The sequence below is a fragment of the Athene noctua genome, chromosome 5 (assembly GCF_965140245.1).
Source record: "Athene noctua chromosome 5, bAthNoc1.hap1.1, whole genome shotgun sequence".
Classification (NCBI taxonomy): Eukaryota; Metazoa; Chordata; class Aves; order Strigiformes; family Strigidae; genus Athene; species Athene noctua.
The window spans coordinates 28750311-28771446 of record NC_134041.1 but is presented as its reverse complement, the minus strand read 5'-3'; the positions used below and the strand labels follow the sequence as shown (position 1 = coordinate 28771446).

General features: G+C 44.4%; 1 protein-coding gene across 7 annotated transcripts in view; it reads left to right on the top strand.

The window, feature by feature from the left end:
• The window catches only part of PACS2 (phosphofurin acidic cluster sorting protein 2), an 83224-nt gene that overhangs the window by 44352 nt on the left and 17736 nt on the right, over positions 1 to 21136 (top strand). For 4 of the 7 annotated variants that reach the window (XM_074906820.1, XM_074906816.1, XM_074906818.1 and 1 more), the window contains 11 exons: positions 975 to 1132; positions 3200 to 3290; positions 4047 to 4124; positions 4906 to 5027; positions 5803 to 5938; positions 6672 to 6776; positions 8307 to 8413; positions 9137 to 9291; positions 12658 to 12768; positions 14826 to 14934; positions 16818 to 16850. In XM_074906820.1, the coding sequence (XP_074762921.1) occupies positions 975 to 1132; positions 3200 to 3290; positions 4047 to 4124; positions 4906 to 5027; positions 5803 to 5938; positions 6672 to 6776; positions 8307 to 8413; positions 9137 to 9291; positions 12658 to 12768; positions 14826 to 14934; positions 16818 to 16850 (1205 nt within the window). Of the gene's footprint in view, positions 1 to 974; positions 1133 to 3199; positions 3291 to 4046; positions 4125 to 4866; positions 5028 to 5802; positions 5940 to 6660; positions 6777 to 8306; positions 8414 to 9136; positions 9292 to 12657; positions 12769 to 14825; positions 14935 to 16817; positions 16851 to 21136 lie in introns of all 7 variants that reach the window. The other 3 variants (XM_074906814.1, XM_074906817.1, XM_074906815.1) reach the window with 3 other exon arrangements.

Below are 21136 nucleotides of genomic sequence, written 5' to 3'. Positions count from 1 at the left end.
AAAGACAACCAGTCTACAACTGTATATTGCTTGTGAAGTTAAATTCCAGCCCGTTTGATCATCTTACTAGAACAGCCAGGCAAGACATGAAAAAGTTGGACAGGGAACGCAGATCCACAGGGGAGTCAGCTGTCTGGTCAGAGCTGAAAATGAAAGAGATCCAGAACCCAAGAAACCTGTGTAATGTTAAGTATCTAATATAAAAACAGTTAACATCTCAGTTGGCTGTATGACTGTGTGCTCATTTTGTGGCTTGTGGGAAAGAGTGCGTAATTCCTCATGCTTTCTTACACTTCCAAACAGTCCTGTTAGCTTTGTTATTCTTCCTAAGTTAACTCAGCAGAGTCAGCACCCATAGCTGAGGTCTCAGACAGCTGAGCTGCTGCTAAGCTGCCATTCAAAAAGCAAGCTCTGAACTGTGCACAGCTGCTTGTTTACTCTGGTGTATACGTGAAGCAACCCGTGGAAGCTTTGTGGGGAGAAATCTATTCGCTCCGTTTTTTTCGTGCGAATGGCAACTGGACCTTGTCCAGGTTTCAGGCGCCTCCTGTGGACATTTTTGTTATTTCTACCTGCTTGGGTATCAGGAGGTGTCATGGCAACTTTTCCAGTAAAAGCCAAGACAGGTTACACTGTTGGGAGCACTGCATTTCTGTACTTGTTTTAAGAAAACTGGGACTCCATTAGGGGCCTTTTTAAAGTTTTTTTTATAGAATGGGGTTGAATAAAGGACATAATCCGTGGTTAACAGCATGTTTGTGGATGTTTAGTCCAATAGGTAACACTGGCAAGCTTCACCCAAAACAAGCACTTCTCATGTATTTAGTGTTTCTGTCGGGTATAATATCCTTGCACTAGGAACAGAAACTTACTGCCAAGACTGTTGTGCTGCAGTCCTTGGGGGACCTCAGGTCTCGTGGCATTACTCTGGCTCCTAGCAGAGTCAGTGATGCCTGCATTTGTCCGGCGTGTAGGTTCTGGATTCAGAGCAGGACCCGGCGGAGCACGTTCCAGAGGTGGAGGAGGACTTGGACCTTCTCTATGACACATTGGATATAGAGAACCCCAGTGACAGTGGGCCAGAAATGGAGGATGATGACAGTGTCCTGAGCACTCCAAAACCAAAGTTAAAGTAAGTGTGGGGTGGCTGATGCTGGGCTAGAGAGAGACCATGCACAGTGTCAGCACACATTAGATGTTGTTTCTATTCCCACTCCTCCATCCTGGTTTTTTCCCCTCTTGACCTGATGTTGGAGCCCTAGTGTGTGTTGTTACAATGTGAGTGGCTGCTTGTGAGCTGGGGGTAGTGTGGGGGCATCTAACTTCCCTTCAGTCTCATTTCTTCCTTATTCCCTTTGCAGATGTTCTGCCTGCCCCTATCACCTGAGCACAGGGGTAGGAATTGCTGACAGGCAGGCGGTAGAATTAAAGTGTACACAGGGGTTTTGAAAAGGTGGTAGAAACAGCTAGGAAATCTGTGCTAAGGCAGAAGGAGGTATGGTTGGGAGCTGCAGAAGTAGAGACGGGGATGGACAAGGCAGACTGTTTTTATGGAAAAGCTGATAAGACCCTGCGTGGAAAGAGAGTCTTTGCAGGGATTAAGGAAGCAGAACTGCAGGAAACAAAGGAGTTCTTCAGGACCTAAGGGGACTGACTGTAGCACACGTAGATAGAAGCAAGCCTGTTCTGAACCAGCTGTTGTAGGCACTGATGTATGGGCAATCACAGCACTGTGGAGCTGAGCTGGAGATCGCTGGCTCAGGGTCTCAAGCAGATGCAGAAGCTGGAGCTAACATAGCTATGTCATGTCCATGCCTGAATAAAGACTGAAAACATGAGAACTTCATGCTTCTGACTGGCAGGTGGTTGCATGCTCAGGCCTTCAGTGTTTGTGATGGCTCTGAAATAAGCAAAGCCTACCACTGCAGTATCTGCTAAATACCAGCTAATTACCAGGTGTCATAATATCCTAGTTAATGTAGAATAACCTAATTGGGCTAAGAATAGGTTCTGAGTCTGGTGTGACTTGTTCCCTATCAGTGAGCCAGAAGACTTCAAGGATAGACTGGGGCAGCAGTGGTAAGTGATAGGGCTGGTGGTTTGTAAAGGTATTTGGAGCTTGACCCAATATATTGGCAGTCGATAGGCCCTGCCTTGAAGGGATTTGGAAGTAGATGTGTTGTGGTAAGCAGCTGCTTTGAAACACACCAAAATATTGTACTGGACACGCTGAGAGCTTGTGTCTTGTTGCTGGAGGTGAGGAGCTAACTGTTCTGGGATATGGGATTGCTTGAATAAGAACTTCTTGTGTCTGTTTGGTCCTGGGGAGATACTTTGTGGTTTGCTGGGTCCAGTTCTTATGTTCTTATCTTGAAAGGGATGTGGAAAATGCTGTTGCTGGTAGGCATTTTTTTGCTGCAACAAAAAGAATCAGTTTCTTAAATTGTAATTGAGTCTTGTAGCCTCGTGTGATGAGCTGCCTTTTTATGTGGAAGTGCAATCTGATTGTATGTGCTACCCTATCTTAACAAGAAAACATGTAATTGGATCCTAGGGCTGACAGCCAAATCCAGATGCAAACTGGAAATAAAATGCATCTTAGCACCGAGACTCACCCACAGGACCAGAGTGTCTTTGAGGGGCAGTAACTATTTGCTGTCTTTCAGTCAAGAGCTAGACCCTGTTTGTACTGGTATGTAGTTCAGTCAGCATTTGCAAAGCTGAAACAAGAATTGCAGTGTGAAACTTTGCACCTGGTGCTTGGGGTAGTGAGGACACAACTGCTTGTGTCAGGTGAATGTGCATTCTGTTCTGCTGAGGGAAAATGCTGGACCCATATGCCCACCCTGGATTTTATGGAGACAAAAGCTACTGTTTGGTGTGTGGTGTGAGAGCTTGCAAGTGTTCCTAGTAAGAACTTTGTAAATAATGGTCTGCTGTGTGGCAGATGACATGTGGGATCTGTTAGATGGAGGTGGTCAGTCACTGTCAGGGCTAGAAAGGGGTCCTTGGACTTTCTGGCTTTTCTTGCTGTTCTGGAGATTTCCCCCTCCTTTCAAAAGTAGTCTAAATTTTACTGGAACCATTGGGGAGCAGTAAGACACTCTGGGAACAGTTCTGCTGCTTTGTTGTGAATGTGGTGGACTTTCCTTGTTAGCATTTTTGATAATAAGAAACTGGTTTTGCTTTCCTTATTCAGACCTTATTTTGAAGGACTGTCACACTCCAGCTCTCAGACAGAAATTGGTAGCATCCACAGCATCAGGAGCCAGAGAGAGCCATCAAGTCCTGTAAGTCATGTTTCAAGAAGGTTATCTATCTGCAGGTAATACAGTAGACCTGTACTGTCTCTATTTGCACATGTTAGTTAAAGCGTCCTCTCTGACCTCCTCTGAAGATCTGCATGTACATATAAGAATTTTCTGCTAAGAAAACATGTTTGTGGTTTTGGGGTGGGTTTTTTGTTTTATTTTGTTTTTTTTGTTGGTAGTGTGTTTGGGGTTTGTTTTTGTTTTTGTTTTTTTAAAAGAAAATACTGTATTAACTCAAGGGGACATCTTCAGGTTATGTATTGAATATTTGCTAATGGTATGAATAGCTCCAGATTTCCATGTACTTGCAATGACTGATAGGATTGGAGATGTTGCCTGGGGGTTTTTGGGATTCCTTGGTGCTGTTTGGACGAAGCTTTACCTCCTTTACTATCCCTTGTTGGGATACTTTTCATGGTGGCTGGGAGTGAATGCTGAAGAGCAGCTCACCCACTTTTCTATCCCCTCATGTATGGGCATATTAGGTGTGTAGAATATTAGTCCTGTTCCAGGGCACTTCCTTGCCTCTTCTGTGTATTATGCATCAGCTACTGCTCTGCCACATCCAACACTAATGTGTTTGGTCCTGGTGTGACCAGGAGGCACTCCTGGTCATCCTGCAGAGCTATACAGTTTTTAGACAGAGAAGCGTGTCTCTTGAACAGCCTGATCCAGAGAGTGTGGCTGAAAACGGTGCTGCTGCCACACCTCCTAATGATTTTTTCTTCTCTCAAGCAGGTAGAAGTGCCTGAAAAGACAAAGAGTCTTGGAACCAAACATGCAGGCGACAGTATTTCTGACACTGTCTCTTATGTAAGTTGTAAATGCACTTGCTGTCACCCTTGTGGCAGTTTGGGTGTCAGCTGTGAACTGCATTCTGTGGCATGTGTCTGTCCACCCATACAGTTGTGTATGCAGCACAACTTATGTAGGTATCATTAGCTACAGTAAAGATAATGCTGAGCAATCCTCCTGACCTTAGTTATTGGAGGTTCTTGTCTTTCAGTCTTTTGAAACTGAAATGCTTTACATGGCCTTTGTTTAAACAAACTTTCTTTTAGTTTGAGTAAGACTGGCCCAATGTATGCTACTGAGCATGTATGTTGTCTTGAGAAGTATTCTCAGGGCCGTTCCATTTTATCAGGCAGAAGTATTACTTCAAGCTGAGTTGACAGAAATCAATCTGGTCCTGGGGTAAAAATCTCAAAGCTCAAGTTGCTCTACTGGGGACATACAGTTCATAACATTTCTCCCATGTCTTCCTCTCTGCACTGGTTCATTTGGGTAAGCTGAATTAACCTGCATTGCATGAGGAGGCATGTCCCAGGCTTTGAGCTGGGAGAATACCTATTCCAAATAGTGTATCTGAGCACCTTTCCTGCCTCCAGCTCCCTTGTGAGGCAGAGCTGGGAACTGGTAGCCCCTTATAGCCAATATTGGCTTTTCCCTTTTGGCAGTGAGTAACATGTGTGGAAGAGACGGGCTGAATGTGCCCCAGTCAGAGCTAAGCTGGGGTGCCTCCTGGCAGCTCTTGTGGTAGTGAGACAGAGGGAAGGGTTTGTTCCTGATGACTTGGGTCCCGGTGTTTTTGCAGGAGTCTAACCAGCAAGCTGAGGTCCAGGAAGCTGAACTTCCCACACCAGATGTGTTTGTTGAGAAGCTCCCACCCAGCGGGAAGATCACCAAGACTGAGTCCCTCATTATCCCATCCGCCAGGTAGAGTGGTGACACAGTGCTGTGCTGGCCGCAGGGCTGCTCAGGAAGTCATGGACAGCCTGCTACCATTTGTTCAGGATGGCATGAAGCCACTGACTTCAAGGAGCTGCTCCTTGTGTTCAGGCACTTAAGTGATGGGTCTTGAGCACTTTATAAATGAACGCCAGAACCCTGAAGGGCAGCATTGCTCTGAAGTTGCTCCTGTCTCCTGTGTTGTACCCACTCCATGTCCAAGAAAGTTTTTACAAAACTCTGGAGCTGCTTGCTCAAAGATACTGTTGCTAAGTCAACACCTGATGCAGATTTTGGCCTTAAAGGTGATTGTCAAGTCTTAACTTCGATCCAGTTGAACCTTTCCGAATAGGGTAGCGAATATGGGCTTCAGCAGCCCCGCCATATAGTTTCTTTGACCATTTACAGGCAAATACATGCTTTTTGAAGAGGTATTTCTGTGCTGCTCTTGGGTGTGTGACTGCAGTTTGCATGGCTGCGTCCTGTTGCTCTGATGTAGCAATAGCAGAGTGGTGGTGTGGGTCTTACCATGGGCTGTGGAAGTCTGCTGGGGACTCCTGGGAACGTGCTCTGTAGCTGAACCATGTGCTCTGCACTATCAGAAGCAGAATTAGCAGGTCTCAAGCTAGCTCAGATCTATGTGCACAATTCCCCAGTGCCTCCACTCACATTGTTGAGTTTGCCAGTCTGGGTCATCTGGGATTTGGGGGATATGTCTCACTCAGATACAAGCCAGCTCTGGAAAACAAGCACATCTCTTTAGCAGGTCTGAAGGGAAGCAGACAGGACGTCGGGGAAGGAGCACATCTCTGAAGGAGAGACAGCCAGTGAGGCCACAGAACGAGAGAGCAAACAGTCTGGACAATGAACGCTCTCCAGACACCCGGCACCACTTACAGGTGTGAAAAAGATTGCTGTCTCTCTAGCACTCATAGTTTTTCCTCTTCTCTGTCTCCTGTGGTCTCTTTCCTTCTGGTCCAAGTGCCATCCCTGCTGGAAAGGAACTGAGCCTTGCGGCTTCAGGAAGGAGGGAATTTATGTCTTGGCTGATACTGTAACTTCCTTCCAGTTTCCTGGGTTTTGCCAGCTTGTTGCTTTGTCAGCCCGCCATAAACTGAAAACACTGGAACAGACTGTTATGATGAGAAATGAATAGGGATGTGTTGAGGAGTTAACTCCTTTGAAGTAAGGCAAATTACTAGGGATTGCAAAAGGGGACTGCCTTGTGCAGAACATATGTGCCATGCTTTTGTTAGCTGTGGGACTCACTTAATTCCCTCCTTGAAGGAGATTGTTCCTGGCTTCTGTGAATCTAAAATTCCTTTTGCTACTGTGAGGTGGTATAAATTGATGTAAGTAAAAGTGCATGGCAGAAGGAGTAATGGCCAACAAAACCAAAGGGGCAATAGAGAAGCCTGCAGAATATTGGAGCCTGCAGCATGCTGCAATGTTAAAGAAGCTGACCAGTGTCAGTCCCAGTGGCCAGTGTGGCTGCATGGCTTTGCTGCTGGGATGACCGAGCAGTGGCCAGCTGTGCACAGCCACCTCTCATGAACTGCAAGAGCTGGAGCAGGTGGCTTGATGATTAGAGCTGACATCTCCTACTGTTCTCTTCTCTGTCTTTATTTCCAGATCCCCAGGAAAACAGTGTATGACCAACTAAATCACATCCTGGTTTCTGATGACCAGCTGCCAGAAAACATTATTCTTGTCAATACTTCTGACTGGCAAGGCCAGGTAAAGGCAGGAGACGTTACCTGAAGCACAGTTCTCCTTCACTGTTCCTCCTCAGGAATGGACAGGCCTTGAGCTCTACCACTAACCAAGTAGGTTCTGCTGCTTGGTTGGAAGAGCGGTAGTGGTGCGTGGGGGCTGGCAGCATACTGAGTGTTCAGTGCCTACAGATTGGATTTCGTTGGACCAGGAGATGCTGTGGATCTTGTAAAGTTTTGCTGCCTGAGTCTTTCCACAGGGGTTTTTTCCCTTCTACAAAATACCATTTCTTCTGGTTAGCAGCACACTGGGAATGGCTAGACCCTTGCACTCAAGAGCCTACTCAACTGTGATAGACTGGGACAAAGGAAGTAGGGAGGACTGACCTGTGGTTTAGGCTGAGATTTCTAAACATGGGTGGTAAACAGGAGAAAATATTTTGAGTCAGCTCTGTTGCCTTGCATGCATGCTTGTGATTCTTGACTGCAGGTATGTCACCCCATCTTTTCTGAGTGATAGTTGTGCTAAGGAGAACTTTGAGCAGTGCTTATGCTGGCAACATGGGGTGGTTTGTTACAGGTTTAAAACAGCTTTTACTCCTTTTGGAACCTTAGTCTCAGAAAGCAATAAAATACATATGGAAGAGGATTGGTAAACATGTGCTGGGTGACTGTTATCTATAGAACTTTTGCCGGGCTTGTGGAGTTACATTGTCTGGTCTGGCTTTCTGCTTCTGGAAGAACTAGGGTCTCGATGTCTGAGAGCAAAAAATACCAGCTGAGCTACTAGTTCTTGTTTCTCTATACTTGGAAGACAGAGAAATGCCTTTTGGAGATGGACAGAAAGCATTGTAGGTCACCTTCCAGTAGTTTTAGCAGCTTGTGCCTACAGTATCAGAGGACACGAAGATGGCATTGGCTGGGGTGTATACATTAGTGATGCAGAATTTGAAAGTGTGAGATAATTACTGAATTTCATCAATATGATGTCCATGTGTACCCAAGGTGTGTGTTAGCTTGTTTCACATTAGCTGCATGGAGGGGAAACAGTCCCTCACGAGGAACATGTGTGTTGGTAGCAGCATTCCCTTTTATTAGTAGCACACTTCCCTTTTTTTAGTGTTTGAGGATGGGCAGAACATTGCATTTGTTTAAGTCCTTTTGAAATCAGAGAGAGATGCAACTGCAGTTCCAGAAGCAGATGAATAGACAGCATCTGCGGTCTGCTACGCAAATGGCCTGCTCCTGCTTCCCTGCTCTCTGCAGCCATAAAAACCTTGCTGTTCTAGAGTTGTCATCGCCATGCTTTGGATGCAATGTTGGTGTTTGTCAGGAAGGTGCAATGTTTCAATTTTTCTAGAGGAAGAGCTTTCCTTTGGCTGATGCACAAGGATGATGTATTTGGGAAATAGCCATATCACTTGCAAATTAGACAGGGGGAGAGAGTGCCCATGCTTGGGTGTGAGAATACCTAGGAAGCTGGGGAGTCAGATTTTCTTCTTGTGACAAACTGTACCAAAAAAAAGGACTATAAAATGCTCTCTTCTCTCCTCAGTACCTATCAGATGTCTTGCAAAAGCATACCTTGCCAGTGGTCTGCACATGCTCCTCAGCTGATATTCAGGCAGCTTTCAGCACTATTGTCTCCAGGATACAGAGATAGTAAGTTCTCACCTTGCTTGTGTTGTTTGTTGTTTGTTGAGTTTGAGCTCTAAAAGCCTCTCAGCTTCTGTGCCCCAGCACCCAGAGATTTTTCCATCCAATAGCTGAGAAATACTTCTCCCTTCCAATACTTCTCCCCAATTTACTCTCTTGAAGTCAGAGTTGTGTGGTTCTTCAGTACTTGCCAGCCCTGCTAAGTTGCTGTTCTGCCATATATGTGGGGATACAAGTCTCCTTTCATCGACACTGCTAATTTTAAAAGATTGTGCTTTGGAGGTTGCCTCATAGGTTAGATCTAATAACCCATAAAGCATGCAAAGCTAATAGGTAGGTTTTTAAATAGTTCTTGCTCCCCCTCCGGCCAAGTAATTCCCAGATTAATTCCTTAGTGTATTCCCTAGATACCTACTGTAGGTGCCTGAGTATGTTCTCTGGTGCAGCAGTTAGTTGCAATAGGTACATTCTAACCTAGATAGTGGAGTCCAGCCCTTTAGATTATGAAAATGTGTCAAAGAAGGAGGAAGGAGACCAATTAAGAAAGTATTGAACAATGTTGCATTTTATTAATAATGTTTTAAGCTGCTGATAAATCATTGTGATATTGCCTTGTGTATTGAACAAGCTCTCTTCTGCTGTGGTTGTTATTAAACTTTTTTTTTTACTTGTTCTGAAATAGCTGGTTGGAAGCACAATTAAGAATATATTTCCTGTCTTTCTGTCTAGCTGTAACTGCAATTCACAGCCTCCAAACCCAATTAAAATTGCAGTGGCTGGAGCCCAGAATTACCTCAGTGCTGTATTGAGGCTCTTTGTAGAGCAGCTGTCTCACAAAACCCCAGACTGGCTTGGCTACATGAGATTTTTGATCATCCCTCTAGGTAAATAAGGAACAGTTTTTCTTCATGGAAAGATGAATGGGTTAAATGTGATGTGTTGCCTCAGGAGAAGCCCTCCTGGAAGCTTTGACTATGTATATGGCTGTTAAATGAAGCAAATGTCATGCTGTCATGGCATTGTGTAATGCTTGTGTTACTGCTCTTGCGTGAGTGAATTTCATTTTTATATTCTTGATGCCAAAATCTGCTTTGTAAACCTTTTGTTTGAAGCAAGGGGTCAAGTACTACCTCCACGTACAGGGAGGCTCTTACATATCTTTCTATCATAGTACAATGAATGCATAGAATAATATTCTAGAAGCCCTTTTTTCCCTGGCTGAGATCTGAAATTCATTGGGCACCATGTTTCCCGGAGCAATAACTGTTCTGGCCTCCTTGAGGCTGACACAGAAAATGTTATAGAGGAAAGGGGATTGAAAAATTTTTAAAGGCTCTGAAACTGCTGAGAGTTTAAATTATTCAAATTACATGTATCTTTTGACCTTTCCTTTACGTGCTATTCTCCTTGGGGTTTTTCTCTCAGTTTTCCAGCACCTTATCTCTGCCCTTCCAGCAGCTCAACAAGCCTGCCAGGGTGGAAAGTTACCCAGGTTGGATCACTTGTGTTAGGTGAAGGCGAGTGGACTGGTAATAACATTAGGTGTCTTGTTGTAGTCAGAAATGTGAGGAATGTTGTAGTGGTGAGTTCTGGGAAGCCAGGTGGTCACCGATGCTTGTGGGCAGGGGCCTCTGGGCAGTGTTGGTGTTGTAACGTTGTGATGCTAGAAGCTGGTCTAGTCTGAGGCTTGGCTTGTGTGAGCTGGGCACTTAGGTGAGGTAGGCAACAGAAAACCTGAAAAACACTTTTTCTCAGTATTTTCCAGTCTTCTAGGTTTGGGAGCAGCTGATGGCAGTTTCTGTAGGAGTCAGAAGCTTCTGCCTGGCACGGGGTTAGGCTGTTGATTCACTGGTGGGATTTGCAGAAGTCAAATGAAAAAGGCAGAGGAAGAGAGCTGGATTCTTCTGTAAGGAAGACATTTAGTTTCCAAAGTGGTTGGCAGGAAGAGGAGAGAGAGCCCTTTAGGGGGGTAAAAACAAAAAAATAATTTCTGCAAGGTTAAATGTGCTTTGAATGAGACTCTGTGTGACTGAGGACTTTGGTCCTCCCATGCTAACTGTCTCCTGGCCTCAGAAGAAGAGTTTTCTGTCCTGCAGTCTTTAATGACCTGAAAATATTGTCTCTTTGAAAGTGAAACACAAGATTTAGCTAGTGTGTTTCGGGGTTGGTTTTTTAATCTTAAAACTTTCTTTGGTTATTTTAAAAAATGCTCCAGAACTGTGAATGCTTTTTAAATGTACTTTAAATACAGAAACTTCTCTAACTGGGCCTTTCCCATAGAAGTCTGCAGTATTTCCTGATCAGATTATTTCAGGCCAGCTTTCTGGCAGTTCATTAAAGTGATTGAGGAGGAACCTGTCTGATAATTTTTTCTGATAATTGAAAAAGCACCAACTGGAGACCATGTCATAAATATCTTAAAGGAAAGGATTTTCTGCTGTTAGCAGCACCTTCAAATTAGGAATGGTGGAATTTTTTCTGAGATGGTTTTACCTTCTTAGTTCACAGCTATACACTGCAATTTCAGAGAAGTCAACCCACAGTGGGTTTTTTGACAATGAGAAATGCTTTGTGTCTGTAAGCATCCGTACAGACAGATTTGGTCCTGCTTCTAATTCTGTGGCTGAAAGACTCCTTTGATGTTCAGACCAGTGTATGAGCAACTTAACCCCCATTTTTCTAATTTATTTGCCTCTTATTTTGGCTGTTTGGGATTTTTTAGCATTTTATTTAGCTCCCATGGATAGAACTTCTTGGGAGACCTTGTGTTTAGTACTTGTTTTCAACTGCATCTGCCATGTGCAGTGCATTTTCCCAGCATGTGGGAAAACTTCTCCAGTGCATGGTGCAGAGCTGTTCCATGTGTACTGTTTAAAACTCCACTACAAAAGAAATGATAGGTCTGAAAGTAGCCATGATCAGGAGGGTCCAAGAAAGAATTTAGATCCCAGTCTCTGAGGATCTCTGAGGGGAGCTCAGAGAGAGCTTCTGCTCGAACCTTTACTGGAAGTCTGGAAATTAGCACTGGTTTGGAGGACTGAGAAAAGAAAGTGTTTTTTTTACCATGAGCTTTACTGGAGAATGGTGAGTATAGCTGAGCAACTGGGGTCTTCTTGGAAGGAGTTTTCAGGTTACCAGTTACCAACTGATGACTCTGCTGTTACAGTCTCCAGAAGCGTGGCTTGATGTGAGAAGTCAGTATGCAGGAAGGATAAAAATAATCTGATTAGGAGGAACTCCAAGACTACTTGATGACTGATTGTAAATGTACAGGACTCATGCTGAGCATTACTGAAACGTGCTGGCTGGAAAGTGCAATCCTGACACACCTTTTCTTCCGTGTTGAAAGACTGGAAGCGTAGCTGCAAGAGCAGGTTGTCTGTTTTGGGGACATGTGGCCTAAGGTGACAGCAGCAAATTCTTTACCACCTCCCAGGGCAAAGTTTGGTACTTCAGTGCCTTCCCTCTCCTGCTCAGTATAAGTATGAAGTCAGATCTCTAGCCAGGGCTGCAAGCTGGAGGCAGGACACACAAGCTTTCTGCAGGGAGGTCTTTCCATGCTCACAGAGGAGCCATAAGGCTTAGCTAGAACAAGTGGGCACCTAATGCATATGTCAGCATTCACTGGGGACTGTAATCCTTGGACTCTGCCTTCTGTCTTTTATTACAAAGTATTTCTTGAATTTACAGTCCTTCTTCACCAATTAAACAAGCCTCCCTGGGTTATTTTTCCTGGTTGGGGATAATTGCCTCTTCTCAGTATTGCAAAACAGTTGTGGTGTGCAAATGGTGTTGAGAGGAAAGGATCCAACTCCTCTTGGCAGGGGTGACCTGGCTGTGGTGTGTGCAGTGCATCCTGTAGGCAGAAGGGCTTCTGGGAAAGCCACTTGCAAAACTGAGAGTCTGAGATGGAGAGCTGTAGGACCTCTGTGTCTTGCAAATCATTTCTTTCCTCAGCAGTGTCCCAGTCCTGTTTTCTTTGGCCTTTTAAAATTTCATTTGGTGGGGGGGAAGGGGGAAGGTGTCACTGAAAGATGTCAGTGGTGTTGGAGCAGCCTCTCTGCTGAGAAGTCTATTTGCATGCTCTTGAAGAGAGAAGATGGACTAAATAGCTTGGTTGTAATTGAAGAAATTTATTTCTGGGGTGTCTAGTGTAGTTTTTATTTTGGAATTTAATTCCTTACTGATAAAAAACGTGCTTGTGTTCAGTGCTGGAAAGAACAACTGTCATGTTTTCCTTTCTTTCTTAGGCTCTCATCCAGTGGCCAAGTATCTGGGGTCTGTAGATTATAGATACAACAACTTCTTCCAAGATCTAGCCTGGAGAGATCTGTTCAACAAACTTGAAGCACAGACCACTGGTAAGACCATGTGTCTGTCTGGCCTGTGTGGGATAAAAGGCTTGAATGAGTAATTTTAGCAAAGGTCAAATAAATAAAAGAGGAAGCAGACAAATGTTTTTGTTCCTCTTTTCTCCTCACTACCACATTCCCTTTTCAGATGCTGACCTTTTTATCACCTCCACGTGGTGGCTTGCAAACAGTTGTTGGCTCCCAGAGGCACAAGCTGCCTCTGAGTCACACTGTTTTTACCTCGTTCTCAGCTTTGTTCTTTGATGTGGGGGTCTCACTACCAGGTTTAGTACATGGCTTTCTTTGACCCTTCAGAAACTAAAATATTTGGAAAACTGGAAACTCTGGGAAGATTAACTTGTATTAGTTGTGTATGAGAATGACCTTGACATTTCTGAAGTCTGCTGGCAGGACCTTTCTCATTAAAAAATAATTTTGTTCTTTACCCATGTTGTAACGTGTGAGAGCTGCACTAGGACAGATCATAAGTTCCTGTTCTGATCTGAGTATGCTCTAGGCCAGGATAAAGCCTTACTGCATGTAAAAGTATTAATTTGCTTAAAATATTAGTGCATACAGTTTTTCCATCCTCTCCTTCAAGAATGGAAAGAGGAGAAAGGAGGATTTGCATCTGACATTGAGGGCTACATGAAGGCTTGAGACTTGACTGAGGAATGATGCTCTTATGGCAGCATATCTCATACAGAAATTTCATTAGAAGGAAAAAGCTTTGGAGTTTTTGGAGTGCCATGAGAGTGGGGAAGTTGCAGTGTAGTTCTCCCGTTGGAATTGCAGAGCGCCTGAGGCTACCAGGATGCTCCTGGAAGCCCTCTAGCTGTGAGAGGAGGAGAGACAGACCTCTTCACAGGTGATTGTTCAGAGCCTTTTTCAGCAGGTGGGAACTTGGGTGGGCAAGGCCCTGGGCAGCCTGTTCAGAAGGTGAAGTTAGCCCTGCTTGGAGTAGGACTAGACATCTTCTAATATTCCACCCAACCTACGCTTTTCCTTGATTCTAAGCTTGAGGAGAAACATGTCTAGAACTGGTTTTTCGTAATTCCTTGCTACACTTGACAGTGCAGACAAAGGTATCAATACAGACTTGATTTTTTTTGTGTCTGTGTTAGGAATACTTCATTAGCTGTAGAAATCCAGCTCAAGACCTTGTCTGTTCTTTAGTTGATTGTATGCTGCAGTCCTTATTTACTTGTCTGCATGCTCTGAGGAAAATGCAGTACCTTTTTTTGCAATCCAAGCCTTGTAGATTCTCCTTTTTTATCTGTACAGCAAGGACTGCACACAAACCTCATGAAGGCATAAAAAGATCTGGCAGAGAATCGTAGCTCTTCTCAGTTCACTGTTCAAATACAAAGAGTCTTGGTTAAAAAGCCCATTAAGGTATGGAAGTACCTGGTGAAAGTCACTTGTGTTCCCTTGATCTCATAGTTGAGACTCTTTGCTTGAAACCAGAGAAATATGGAAATGTCTTCCTGTCAACTTGTATCAAACACAGTCCCAGACATCTGAAGCATACATGCACATGTGTGATCTTTGTGCTCTTCCTACCTGTGCCTGGCTCTCAGTTTTTTCAATTGACTCAGCAAGGCCATGAATTAATTAAGAAATCAGGTAACTCAAATGCTGGTATGAGCTGGTATGAGCAGAGCAGCTTGCCAAGGCCCTGAGAGAGATGGCTAGACTATTTCTTCAGCAGATACTTAAAGTCAAGGTGTGAAAAAATCTAAAGCTGACTCTGGGCAGGTACATGTTTTCAAAGAAAAGCATTTTAACAAATAGAAAATGACCATAGGACTTCAGTCAATAATGCTGTGTACAGATGTCTGCATCTAGTGTGCCTTCCTGATGTTTTTACCTTGGTGCTCTAGGATGTTTGCTGTTGGTCAGACAGCTTTACAGTGCTCTGGGGTAGGCTGCAGAGCTTCCTTTGGAAGATGCAGTTCAAATGCAGCTGGCTGAGTGCCATCAGCTGCTTGGCTAAGTGACTGGAGGGCAGTGCTGGTGATGGTCTGAGAAGCCACTCAAATTAATATCTCTTTGTTCTATTGCAGTTCCAGAAACACCTGATGTTGTCTCACGGATAACGCAGTATATAGCAGGGGCAAACTGTGCACACCAGTTGCCCATTGCTGAGGCGATGCTGACATACAAGCAGAAAAGGTATGTCACTGATGTAATACTGGATTTCCAGAGTGAGCATCAGGTTGAAAGCAAAGTGCTTTTCTCATCTAGAGTGGCAGCAGTCTTAAAATCACTCCAAATTGCAAATTCTTTTGGGAGCCTTATGATAGCCTGCACCCAGTGATGTGTCCCACAGTGAATCTACAGCAGTGTGGTTACTTTAAGGGCAGTGTTTTCTTCGAAGATCTGAGAGGTTTGAGGAAATGAAGACTAAGCAGGATGGGGGATGGACAGATTATATTTGCTTAAGTTCCAGAGATCCCTTGCCACAGAGACCTTAGGTGTGTAGGACTGGACTGCAGCATTCCCCCACAAGAGTATCTTCCATGAGACCTGGCCTTTTTACATCAGTGCTGAGGGAACTGAAACCCTTTCTTTTTGGAGTGTAAATAGCAGAGCTTCTTGCAAAATGGTTGTTGATTGGCAGTTGCAGGCTACCAGGACTCCTACTTGGGAGGGCTGACCTTCACCAGGTTTTATTTCAGCTACTCTTAAGGGATAAGCAACTACCTGTAGAATGGAGGATTGGGGTCTGAAAGAAGATTCAGAAGTATGTACAGCCTCATGTGGCCATGGTCCAGGAAGAAGAGTAATTGTCACTGAACGGTAGATATGCATTGTTTCTGAGGCACAGAGAAGAATAATAGACTCCAAAATCACATCCCGAGAGCAGGGCAAACATTCACCTCATTAATTTTTCATGATTAGGGACTAGCAATCTTCTATGGGGCATGGATAAGGTTAACTGTTAATTACTACCTTTCCTGTGTTATATCTGATTTTTGGTTCACTAGCATCCCTCATTGGTGCCTCCTTTGCATAAAAACTGGGAGGGATTAAAGGTGTGGGTAGCATCACTTTTTTCCCTTCTTGGAAATGCTAATTGTGTCTTTTCATTCCTGTGTTGCTTGACATTACTTTGCAGAAATGATTCAATAAAATTTAGCCCATTCTTCATGCTCTCCTAGCGAAAATATTTCCAGACTGACTAGTTCATTAAAGAGAGTGCGCTCTTTTCATGTATTAGTGAACTTCTGTAATGTTAATCTGATAACGGTGAAGTTTGGAGAGCCACAGGGTACTCAAAGCTCTTAGTCTTTAATTTTGGTTTTGGTGTGAAGACTTACCTTAGTTAACAACACCAAGTTGATCAGACACACCTAGTGCAGTGTGAACCCCTTCTGATGGCTGCCTTGTTTTTTCTCTGCACCCTTCAGTTGCTGGGTTGTGCACTAGTCTTAACTGCCTTCTTCATTCTGTTACAGGTTCAGTTTCTGTTGTTTACACACACTGACTCATTTTGAGTTTCTAATGTGCACAGAAAGGTCCATTTGGTTCTTTGTTGAAAAACATCTGAAATGTACTTCAGCAACACACACACATAGTCCTCCCAGCAGAGTGCATGACAGCTTTACTAAGCTGATCTGATCCAGTTGGATTTTAGACCCTTTGGACTTAGTGGTGCCATGCCTGAACCTGTTAATAGGTTTATATCAGGCTCAAACCCTGCAGAATGTTACTTGGAAGAGAGATTGCTGAGACTTTTATCAGACTTGTGGCACAGCCCGCAATCTCTTAGTATCTCTGTTGTATCTGCTTAAAATATAACTTCTAGTTTCAACCAAGTACCCCTTGAACAAACTGGAGAGTTAGAGGAACAGGCTCTCCCATGGAGTGACAGGCAGTTACCTCCCTGTGTGGCTTTCTTTTGAAATGAAGCTCTGTGTCATTGGCAGCAACTTAGAATATTGTGAAAAACAACACAGAAATCATGTTTCTGTTAGTGCTATCTAAATGAACACATCACTTTGTTGTAAGTATAATAACATATTTATCTTTTTCTTTGGTTGCTTTCTGAAAAGGAAAAAGAGCTTTCATTTTGATTTTACCATAAGGTATCAGTTCCTTTTAGGTTCCCTCTCCCATCTCCTCTCTCGTTTTTTCCCCCATGAACTGGTCTTTTGTGCCTTGTTTAACAGTTCCTGCAGGTCTGGGATGCACAGTTTGTGTTTTAGGTTAAATTCTGCTTGCTGCTTTGAAACTATGGCATATGCTGGCAGAATGCATTGTTGGAAATGACTGCTCTGCCTTTGGACCACGCATACGGGTTCCTAGGATGTAGACTAAATGGGAATGAAGGGAGTTTTGAGAGAGTAGCTTTGAGCAGTAAAACACAGAGAAGGCAGGTTTTTTTCTTCCCTTCTTCCTAGCTATCAGAGGATATAGTGTTAGCTCCAAAAGGATCAGGATTGAGTAAAGGCTTTTCAGTTCCCATCTGTTGGAACTGGAGTGCTGTAGGTGGCACTCGGTGGCTAAGGGTGGGGTTCAGCTGTGCAGTGTCCAAGTGCAGACCAGCAAATCTCCCTGTAATCAAAAAATTGAGGATTAGTCTCTTAGTGGCAGGATATCCCGAATGTACAGGGCTTCTCTGAGGTTAAGAAAGAGGAGACAGATACATGCTAACAATGGAGTTGTGCTCTGTGAACTGCCTCCAAAACACCCTTGTTCTGCAGGGTCCCCTGCTTCGAATCCTATGATTATCAGACATTGTTTATTTTGTCCTCAGTTCACGAAGTTACTGCAACTCCCTCTCCCTCGAGGCCAGAGGTGAATAGCTTCTCTGGGGCCAGCTTTCAAGGCAGTGGTCCATGTAGAAACAGCAGCACTACCTACAAATTCATTGCAAAACAAATCTCCCAGTATCCTGGCGTTTGCTCTGTTAAACAAGCCCTAGTGGTCCAAGGAAAGCCAAGCCAGTCTTTAGGATGTAGCTGTATGTGATGAGCTGCTTTATAACTTTATTGCCAGCTATCCCTATTTTGACTTACCTCTGCTCTCCTTCATGTCCCCTTGTTCTGTTTGTCATGGCAAAAGGTTGGCGCATGTACTGCCTGTGATGGACTGCAATGGTGCAAAAGCTTTGTCCCATTCTTTTGGAGCATCTGCTGACCTTACCTGAAATCAAGGGGGCTGGCAGCGAGGAAGGGGTTCAAGAAGAAAATTGATTGCCATTTCACTGACTTTGTGAGCATGGGGGAAATTACTGGTTACTGAATTGTTGAAAAACACTGCAGTTAAGGCAACATCTAGGGAGCTGAGACCATGGTGGCAGAGGTGAGCCTCTTACTAGGAGGGGTGTATCATCAACATTGATATGTCTCTGCATTGCTTTCTTGAATGAAGCCCTGTGGTATATGAGATCTGAGACTCAACAGACACTCATTCCCTGTGTAGCTGGATTGCTGGTCAGTTCTGTGAACCTGGGCTGGTGTCACCCACTGTAATTCAGTGTCCAGCACAGCTCATGCCATGTGGCTTCTGGATAGCCCTTGCATGAATCTGGGGAGCAGCTTGGCTGTTGGAAATAAAAGCGTTACTCATTTGTCAGGGCAAGGGCTTAATCATTTCCTATGTACACATTTACCGAAAGCTCTTCGCTGTCATGTGTTGTAGAGCACTTCCCCAAGTCTTGGTCCCTGGACCATAAGTGCCTTGGGTTGAAGGGTTCCTGGGCAATAGGAGGCAGGAGTAGCACTGTTTTCTGCCTGCTACCTGCTCTGAGGCTCTGCAGGGCAGTGGCTAGGCAGGAGTCCAGGTCATTTCTCTGAGTGCTGCTTCTAAGACACTTCCTGCAGCAACTGCTGAACGTGAACACAGCTGGTGAAGATGGACCTGGTCCCTTTTCTGGCTCAGCAGTGCCCATGTCATCTGGCTGATTTTTGTGTGAACATCCTTGGGCAGCTGGTGGAAACACAACAGGAGTTTGCTTGTGCCCCTTGCCTGGCAGAGCAGGGCAGCGGAGGAGAGTCAAGGCTCAAGAAATGCTGGATGTTCTGTTGAGTATGTCCAGTCCGCTGTAGGAACATGAAGAGTGCTGGACAGGAGTTTTATGAGGAAGCAGAGAGACTTGTCTGATGTGTTGTGGGGACATAGAACTGCTTTGTCTTTTTGTTTGGTTTGACTGCCAGAGACTTGGTGGAGGAGGGACAGTGTTAGCCAGCAGACAGCTACAGTTGCCCAGTGGAAAAGACAGGTGTTTCATACCAAAGATGAACCTTGGAGAGTTGTTGGCAGTGCCTGACCTCAAATTAGAGGCCTGCTAGTCCTTCGGTGATAAAAGCCCCCTCTTTCCTGTTGCTCCCCTGCAAGTCTTGGCTGGAATAAGGGTAGTATCTGAGATCTTCCTGCTAGGAAATCACAGGTGTTTGGCTTCATTTGAATCTGTTTTGGGTTGCTTACATTTTAAATGAAATCTTACTAAAAAGCTAATAACTGGCCTAACTGCTCAAAGTGATTATTCAGTCTCTCTTACTGTAATATATGGGTGTTTTGCAGCTTAGTTTATACTTTGCCCCAGAAGTGAGAGAGATTATTCCTTCCTTTTGTCAGGTGGGTGACTCATGATGTGGCGGCTTCTCCTTTTTAAGAGTCCTAAAACATGAATCCAGCTATATGTCTTTGTTCAATCTGAATTAATTTATTGGGGTCAAGAAGGAGCCTGCAAGTCCATTTCTGGACAATTTACCTTTGAAGAACTGATTCCAGGTGGATTGATTTTGCCCAAGCAAAAATAGTTATTCAGCAACTCCCCATTCCAGATAAAAGAATTTTTTTCCTTAGAGTCTCTGCATAGGTCTGTTTTTAGTTTTCCCCTAGAATTTATTCCTCCCCCCCCTCCCCCAAATTACAGAGGTGAAGTATCAATAACACTGTAAAAAATAACAAAACAGGGTCAAGTCTGGCTTTAAATTATAGCTGAGATACCAGGGCCTTCAGAGGCACTATGGATAAAACCAGTACTTTGGACATCACTATGGGGGTAAAACATGTGCAGCCTGGTTAATAAGGGGAAGCTGCTTTTCCAGGGAGGGGGTATTTTGGTTGCAGGGCTGCGGTAAGAGGAGTAGAAGAGACAGTTACCAAGGTGAAAGGATTCTTGATTAATATTTTGGGATCCCAAAAGACAAGAATCAAGGAAGACCATGAAAGAGGAAGTGGAGAACAAGCATGGTCATCTTATCTTTCCTTTTAATCACATGAAGAGCAGCTGTTTTGATAAACTGCATTTTCAGAGGCACATGTGCAAGATTGGAGTTCCCAATGGATGTGTGACAGGACTAGACTAACCAAGCTGAAATCCAGCTGGATTGCTTCAGGAACAGTCTGTGCATCATTGTGAGCTGTGATAAATGGTGACTGAAGCAAATTATTTATTTCTGAATTGCTCCTGATCTCTCCTCAGTGGGAGTCTAAGTTCCCAGAGGCAACAAGAATGAGTTTTCTGCTGGAACTGGGCATGACTTGTTCTTTGAGAGCTCGGAGCAAAGGCATCCAGTAGCTGAGAGATGCCTAGGCGACTATTGTGCTTCCCTCACTTGGTCAGCGGGACTTTACTTCTGCTTGCTTCTCAGCCCACGGAGCTAAAAGAATGAGAGGAAAGCTGAGCGTCTGTTCTGTGCTTCACCCACAGTTCTGTGGGTTTCTCATTTCCCTTTGCAAAACTCGAGCTGGAAATGTCATGTTCATAGGAGATTTATTTGCTGGAGGGCCTGCAGCCATGTTTGGAAAGATGTAACCTTTTTGGCTTCCAACACAGAGAATTAGGGACTTGGACATTTTGTTATGTGCTTTGGAGGAAGAATGGAGGTGCAGCCTGGGGTTGTTAGGTGGGAAGGGAGCAAAGCCCCTGACTTTCCTTAGAGATGAGTAAGCAGAGCTAAGCCAAAGTAAGAGGCTATTTGCAAATGCGTGCTCTGCTTTGGACCAAGAGGGAGCTCTGACTGAGTTGTATTCACTGCTGGAAACAGCACAGAAATACTTGCTTTCCTGAATTATTTGTGCTGCACCCCACAGTATTCTGGATTAAGGCAATGCTGGATGATTTTTCTCTGAACATTGCATGCTCCAAGCACTGGGGAGGGAAGAGAAACATGAGAAATCTTAGTGTTTGTCTGCTTCTTACCTGTTTCTTGTGCTTGGCCACTGAGAAACGTTGTGTGTCTTGCCCATGCAGTCACTTTCACCCCTGAATTGTAATTCCTCTGAACACATGGATATGCTCCTGCAGTCCTCTCCTCTCTCCCACTTGGGGGGGGGGGGCTCACCTCTGTTGCCCTTGACAGGAGCAGTGGCTCTGCAGGCACTCCCAGCCTGCCTTCCTTCTCACTCTGGTCTTCCCCCT